Here is an 8,561-nt window from a genome sequence, read left to right on the forward strand (position 1 = left end):
TACTATTTCTTAAATATTTCACGAAAATAAAAAATAATTATTGATAAAAGTTATTTGAATTAATAAAATGCATTTAAACGTGGTAAAATTAGCAAAAATAAAAAATCGTTGTCATATATTTACCAATTAAGCAAACTTTTTTTAATAAAAATCATTTTCTAGAAATAACTTGGATTAACTAATAAATTGTTTTTTAACCTTTTTTTATAAATAAAACATTACAAATAAGCTTTTCAAAAAAATAAATTAATTTTGAGAATTAATCAAAGATGGAGAGAAGGTCGTTCTGGAGGTCTCTTTCTTCTCAGATCATTTTCGAAAGATCGCGCTACGCCGCTTCTTTTCAATCGATTAAATCTCAAAATCAATTTAGTTCCACTTTTTAAATAACAAAATGAACAAAAAAACCTTTTTCAATGATAAACAAAACTTGCAAAATATATATTTTTGACTAAAAATATATTGTCTTTAATTAAAATACACTCAACCAACAAACCTTTTTCTACTTAAAGAACTACGTAAGCCTTGATCCCCTTAATGGGGTATGTAGGACCAAAGTCAATATTGTCAAGCTCGATAATAAAAATAAATATTTTTTTTCATAATAAGTAACTAAATAATCAGACAATTTAATAAATAATATAATAATAATAATAATGTCATATATTTTAATGAAGGGTACCGCTTAAGGCGGGCGGGTAGGGTGCTAATACCTTCCCTACCTTGTAACCAACTCCCGAACCTGGATATCAAAAATCCAAAAGCCCAAGGTAATTGGGCTTAAAAGATTTTTCTACATTTTTAACTATAAAATGTAGTGGCGACTCTAAACAAAGTCGTGCAGCAGAAAATCGGGGTGCGACATATAGGAAAATGAATATTAAAGAAGAAATTCAAAGATGGATAAGAATTCAAGCCAAAATTCAAGACAAAAACTCAAAATGAATTTCTAAAAGTAAACATGTTAAAGCATGGCATGCTATGTGCTTAATTTGGTTACTTAGCCTATGTGCTTAATTTGGTTACTTTGCCTTGAAGAAAGGTAGCTTATTTCGTCTTGAAGAAACCTATGTTAAGGTAGGCCAAGCAACTTGCAAAAATCAAATGCTTACCTTAACTTAAAGAAAACATCCCAAAAGTGTCAAGCAACCAACAAAAATCAAGTAACAAACTAAAGGAAAAAGGTTGCTTCACCATGAAGAAATCCAACACAAAGCTGTCCAGCCAAGCCAAGCACCAAGCACCAGAACAGGTCAGGCAAGCACCAAGCACCAGGCCAGGTCAGGCAGGCACCAAGCACCAGGCCAGGTCAGCCAGCACCAAGCACTAGGCCAGGTTAGCTAAGCTGCTGAAACAGGCAACTTAGCGTGGCACCAGTCAGCTAAGCAGCTGAAACATGCAGCTGAGCGGGGAACCAGGTCTGCTAAGCTGCTAAAACAGGCAGCTTAGCGGGGAACCATGTGTACTAAGCGGCTGGGGCACCAGAAAATTGATTTTTAGGTCAATTCATGGAACATCTTACTTTTTCTTTGCTTAAAGGCTAAGAACATGACCTCATGGATGACATAAGGCTATGACAAGAAGGGGGGGTGTCACCATGCATGTAACCTAGCCCACCATAGGGGTCAAGTAGGGGCCAAAGTGGCTCTTCATAGGGGCCAAAGGTGAGCAACTTAGCTGCCAAACAAGGCAGCTGAGCATCCAGCACTTTGGCCTATAAAAAGGCACGAAATTCTCATTTGTAAAGTATTGTACATTCATTCTAAATTCTTCCTAGTTGATTCCTCTTCTTTTTCTTTCATTTAGGTAGTTTTTAGGCTAGTTTTAGAGTAGTTTTTCATATAATTCAAGGGGAGAAATGAGAAGGCAAATGTGATGCAAAAATCCAATTTGTAATATCATTTGGAACCTAAAGCATCTAATCCTTGGATGGATGGCTCATGCTCCTAACAATTTCATTTGTAAGTTGATTGTGTATTTCTACATCTTCTTTCATTCTAAAGTTTGAATTTTAATCATTCAAGTTGGTGCTTTGGTTAATATTATTTGTTTAAGAAGTACTTAATATTCTTTTTAGATTGATCACCTAAAAAATGATTTCAACTCAATAAAATTAATCGTCTCAAATACTTAACAAATAAACTAAGGAGTAGTTGTACTACTTAGTTTATTTGCCAAGTTAAGCATACTTTTCTTAAGATCTTATATTCATTACTACATCAATATTAGAGTCGCCAATGACTAGGGTGTGACAATCTAGTCTCTTTATGGACGTAATATTGTTTAGTAATAAACATAAGTGATTATCATTCTACCATTTTAGGACATACACTAAAAGGAGGATTTTAGAACTTGGTGTTTGGAGTTAATCAAAGTAAAACATAAGAACTTGTCTAAGTAGTTCAAACTCAAAAGAAGATGAGAAAAATATTTTCCTTATTCAAAAAGATCTTGTCTCCTCAAGAATTTGTTAATATCTAGTTTTATGNAACCGAAAACCCAACAAAATATGTTTAACCCATTATATGTGCATTGACATATTCATATGATTCATTCTATTAGGCAATTTCTTGTGGTTCGACATAACCTTATACTATACTACAATTGAATCTTGAAAGAGGTGTAAATTGTAAAATAGTAAAGTGTTATCAATAAATTTATTTGTTGAAAACACCTTTTAATATACAAAAGTGATGAAACTAACTTACTAACTTTTATTTATTGTTATTTACTTTCTGCATTTTATTTATTCTTTAATACCAACCTTCCTTAAGGAAGAAGTTTGGTTTGTTAATAAAATGAAACCGAGATGGAGTAAATAAATAAAGGTCACTTAAATTATTATTCTTTTGTTCTTTACTTATTTATTTGTATCTAACAACTAACTATTCATCACTTTTATATATTAGAATACCATTAAACCGGTGTTGGAATTTATTCCACAAAACCGAGATGGTATTCAAATGTATTTAATAATTATGTAATAGGTAATTGCTTCGATATCATTGTACCGGCGTTAGAATTTATTCTAACAAAGCCGAGATGGGGCAAAGAAGGAATGACTTATTTACATGATTATTAAAGAAGTAAGTTGTAACTGGAATATTCTTGAAACCATTATACCGACGTTGGAATTTATTTCAACAAAGCCGAGATGGTGAACAAAGATTAAAACTGAGTTCTCTTACTTAATCAAACAAAAAGAACATAACGAAAATGAGAGCATAAATCTTTCAACAAATTGACACTGTTGTCAGGATGATTTGTTGATAAGAGAAAACTCCCAACAAAACACCGAAATACGCTTTCAACAGCGGGAATCTTTTCAAATTCCAAAATAAAACCTTACACAATAATACATATCACACACTTTATTATTTCTATTACTTTTCTTCTTCTTCTTCTTCTCCATAACTTACTTTTTTTAGTTTCTCTCTTCAAGTAAGTTATCGATTTTTTGTTTTTCTCTTCAAGCATAAAGTAAATCGTTATCTTATTTTAGCTCATTTATTTCTCTCTTTACTAATAGTGTGATCTTTATTTGTTGTGAAGTTATACAAGTATGGTGAAGTTATCAATTTTTTGTTTTTCTTTTCAAACATAAGGTAAATCGTTATCTTATTTTAGGTCATTTATTTTTCTCTTTACTAATAGTATGATCTTTATTTGTTGTAAAGTTATGCAGCTATGGTGTTCTAGGTTTTTGGCTATGGTGAAAATTGGAGGAGAAAGAATGAACAATTTTCGTAAGATCTCATTACTCATATGTTATTTTATAATATTGGAATCTGTTAAGGTTGATTGTAGTTGAAGTCGTTGGTGATTTAAAAAATCTATTGTAAATATGGTGGAGTTGGACATGTCTATCATGTGTTTGTTGGAACATGGTTTGTTGAAAACCATTAGTGGGAACTTTTGGGTGTGAAATCTAAAAAATTCTCAAGTCCCACATAGAAAAGTTTTGAATAAAAAACAACTCTCAAGTCCCACATTGGAGAGATGAGCAACATGGAAAAAATCTCATGTTATAAATAGAGGCTTTCTCCCCTCATTATAACTTGCCCCAAGTTGAATGCGTTTTCATTCAACTTTTTCTTTCTCCCTCATATTTCCCGCTGATGCATTTCCTACAAACTTCTACCCCTTCTTTCCGTGGCACTAAGAATTGGCACATGCAGCCAAATTGTGGGAATTTCGAGAATTGACACTAGTAGTTAGTATTGAGGGAAAAGAATTGGCCCAGGTAGTCAAATTGTGGACATTTCGAGAACTGACACTGATAGGCAGTATCGTGGGAAGAGAATTGACACAGGTAGCCATATTGTGGGTATTTAAAGAATTGGCACAGGTAGCCATATTGTGAGTATTTCGAGAATTGGTACTTTTAGCCATATTGTGGGAATTTCGAGAATTGGCACTGGTAGCCATATTGTGGTGGGTGTATTCGAGATTGGTTCTTTCGTGCAGTAAGAATTCAATAATAGAGATATGGGTTGTTTTATCCTAGGGATGGCGTGGTTGATAGTCTGCTTGCATATTTTGGGCAGTGCCATGAAACGTCTTAAAGAGAGCGACCTGGTTGTGACTCAGCCAGTAAGTATTATTTCGTGTCATTTATAATTATTGTAAGCTTCGGTAACAACAGTGTTTGATAGACTGTTTGGGAGCGATATTGTCTTATTTAGAAAATAGACAATTAACAGCGCTTGCTTCAGTGAGCAATATTAAATGTCTACTTTCTACAGTGCTACAAAAAGTGCTATTGAATATAACCTTATTTACTACTGTGTTCACATAGAAAGCCTGTCAATTTTAAGCGTTATTATTTTGCTATTCTGGCATAGTGGTTCATGTAGTTTGTATTAACTCAATCATTGAATGGTTGTTTATATTCATTTTAAAATTACTTTGTCTAAGCTTATATTTTAGTCTCTTAAGGTTATTTTAGATTATTAATTAATTTTTACATATTTGATTCTATAAATTTTAGTTTTTTAAAAATTACTTTGTCTAAATTTAAAGAAATTTTTAGAAAAATAATTATTTAAAATTAATATTAGAGTGCCACAATATTAGAAATAAATTTTAATATGTCAATTGGTTTTAATATTACTCTACAATATATATTACATAATATACTATTGATTTTGTAATGAGGGTAAAATAGTATTTTTTTATATTACGTTAATCATTCATTCACCTCCTATCTAAATTCTACACTCTCAAGCAATGGATGGTTTATTTGAATTTGACATTCATTCTCCTTCCCTTCCTCCCCCATCCTTATCCTCTTATCCCTCTCATTTCTTTTCCCTCCAAACTCTTAAACACAACCTTATGGGAGGGGAAAATATAATTTCTTAAACAAAAAAGGGTGATAAATATAATTTAGTTAAACAAAATATGATATGTTGTGAAGATAACTTCAAATAGTGTAAGAGTAAATATTTGTTCATTATTTTTCATTCATTATAAACTGTATCAATAATTCAAATGAGATGTTTGAATCATTCATATTCTATTTTGTAATAGACCAAAATAATGAATAAACATTATTTTTATACTATTAGGATTTGCCTTTCTAATATATCATATTTTGTTTAACTTAATTACATTTGTCATCATTTTTTGTTTACAAAGTTATATTAATTTCTCCTCATACATATATATATATAGGACGGGTCCGTTTACACATAAGTTTCGTTTACACTAATTACATTTAATCTCAAACATTTGTTTTCTTAAACCAAATGGGTGAGTGCAAAATAAGTTATTTAATATTTTTCTTTTTCTATCTCATCATTTATTGCACTTACCATTCTGGTCCGTTAGATTTAAGAAAATGAATTATTGAAATTGAGTGTAATAGTGTAACTTAACTTGGGTGTAAACTTATCCATCCTCGTGTGTGTGTGTATATATATATATAAGGGAAAAGATATGTTTGCACTCATTTAAGTTACCCTAATTACACTCAGTCTTATCTATTGATTTTTTTAAATCTAATGGACCAAATGGGTGAGGAAATAAGTGATGAGAGAAAAAAAAATCTTAAATTTCTTTTTATCGGTCTGTTGGATTTAAGAAAATCAATTGTTGAGATTGAGTATAATTAGCGTAACTTAAATTGGTTGTAAATAGATCACTCATATATATATATATATATATATATAATTAAGAGTGATTTGTGTATGATTAAAAAATGATGGATAATTTGTAAAATATCACTAAAATTAAGGAAATTTAAGTGTAATTTATTATATATATTATTTTGAAAGGTATTTATTCGAGGAAAAACTGAATAGCATATATTAATAAGAGTATTTAATTTTCCTTATTTTGCAAAAAAAAAAATATTATAAAATTCTATGTTCGTTCTCCTTAAAAAGGTCATGTGTTTTTTTATTTCTTATTAATGAACAATAAAAAAAACGTAGACATTTAAAGTCTTTAATAAGGAAAAATAAAAGTAAAAACAAATATATCACAAAAGTATAAATTGTCTTGTAAAAATAATTTTCAAAATAATATTTTCTAATAAGTAAAAGAAAATATTTTATAGATTGTTATACATTTGTATTGGATGAAAAGATTAGATAAACTCAATTATCCGCAATATCATAATGTTTATAAAAAAAAACAAAGTCATCATCTAAAATATAGCATAACAACAAATAAAAACTGAAATATTAAATAACTGAAATAAAAATATTAGTTGAAAAACAGAAGACATTTGGGGTTAAATTACTAATTAAAATAGATAATGATAAATCTTAAAATATGATAAGATTACAAGATTAAAGAACTTAATTTAAAGTTCCATTCTCACAGTTCATAATAACAGTTGCTTCACTTCTTCTTTCTCCCAAAATCACTTCAATTCTCCCATCATTATGCATCAAGTATCTCACAAGTTAAGATCTTAAACAAAGCCTACTAAACAACATTCACATATTAAACCCCTTTAATCTAAATAACCATCTCAAATTCCCTTCATTCTGTCAAACCATGTATGTGGCAGAAAACGATGCCGTCGCCGGAGAAGAAGAAGTTTTAATCCCATGCATAGATAAAACGACTGAAACAAAGGACAAGACACCATTCGGCGTCGTTTTGCTAGGAAAATACGAGCTACTAAAATTACTAGGCTCTGGCGCGTTCGCGAAGGTTTACCAAGCGCTGAACGTGGAAACAGGAAAGAGCGTGGCAGTTAAGGCCGTGAGCAAGAAAAAGGTTCTAAAAAACGGTTACACGGCGCAAATAGAACGCGAGATCTCTATCATGCGCCGGCTACGCCACCCGCACATTGCGAAACTCTTCGAAGTTCTCGCCACAAAAACAAAGATCTACCTTATCATGGAATTCGTCCCCGGCGGCGATCTCTACCAAAAAGTCGCCGACGAGGGTCGGTTAACGGAGAATCTCAGCCGGCAATACTTCCGGCAACTAATATCCGCAATGAAGTACTTCCACTCCCACGGCGTTTTCCACCGTGACCTTAAACTCGATAACCTCCTTATCGACGAGAACATGAACATTAAAGTTTCCGATTTCGGGTTAAGCGCCGTTAATAAACAGATCAGATTGGACGGTTTTCTTCATACAACTTGTGGGACCCCTGCTTATCTGGCACCGGAGATTCTTTCAAAGCGAGGTTATGATGGTGCCAGAATTGACGTCTGGTCATGCGGCGTCGTTTTGTTCGCACTACACGCTGGGTATTTACCGTTTAATGGTTACAGCTATGCGGTTATGTACAGGAAGATTTTTAGGGGAATGTTTCGGTTTCCTAAGTGGACATCATGCGAATTGAGAAACCTCATTACGAGGATGTTGGACACTAACCCCAATACAAGGATCACTGTTGATGAGATCATGATTGATCCATGGTTCACACATGGCGGGTTTGTGGATCCTGTAATCGGATTTGAACCCGAATCGGATAAGTACACAGCGAGGGTGAAAGAATTGAATGCATTCGATTTGATATCTTTTGCATCGGGATTAGACATTTCGGGTTTATTTATGGATCCTTCAGATTCTGGTTTCGTGGAACGGCTTCTTTGTATGGAGAGGGTGGAGAGGATTGTGGAGAAAGTGGAGGAGGTGGCGGAGATAGAGAGAGTGGTGGCTAAGAGGGAGGAGAATGGTTGTGGAGGAGTGAGGCTAGAGGGATCAGATGGTAATTTCGTGGTTCTGGTTGGGGTTTACCGTTTAACTGTTGACTTTGTTGTGATTGAGGTGAAGAGTGGGGAGAGAGGGGTGGAAAGTGGTGCAAGGTTTTGGAGAGATAAATTGAGGCCAATGCTTATTGGACTGGCTGAGAAATAGAATGTGTCAGTCTCATTGAAACAAAGATTAAGAATAGTGTGTATTCGATGCAATGAGTCAATCAGAAATTATTATATGAATAAAAAGAAAAATTTTAAAAATAAAAAATATAATATTTTGATTTAGTTAAAATAGAAAATGAGACACTATTAGATAGATCTTTTTTGCGGTGGTGGCTTCAAATGATGTGCCATATTTGGATATGATGAATCCAGTAAACTTTTTTCCTT

At 32.5% G+C, this 8,561-nt stretch overlaps 1 protein-coding gene across 1 annotated transcript; it reads left to right on the forward strand.

Moving 5' to 3' along the window:
- Window positions 6,951-8,344, forward strand: LOC109361736 (CBL-interacting serine/threonine-protein kinase 14-like). The gene has a single exon (XM_019607276.1). It carries the CDS (start codon window positions 7,009-7,011, stop codon window positions 8,329-8,331), a length of 1,323 nt encoding a protein of 440 aa, XP_019462821.1. The 5' UTR covers window positions 6,951-7,008; the 3' UTR covers window positions 8,332-8,344.

The sequence above is a fragment of the Lupinus angustifolius genome, chromosome LG12 (assembly GCF_001865875.1).
Source record: "Lupinus angustifolius cultivar Tanjil chromosome LG12, LupAngTanjil_v1.0, whole genome shotgun sequence".
NCBI lineage: Eukaryota > Viridiplantae > Streptophyta > Magnoliopsida > Fabales > Fabaceae > Lupinus > Lupinus angustifolius.

Bases quoted from the DNA above. Each gene is read 5' to 3' on its own strand.
- LOC109361736 (XM_019607276.1), top strand. From the start codon at position 7,009: ATGTATGTGGCAGAAAACGATGCCGTCGCCGGAGAAGAAGAAGTTTTA.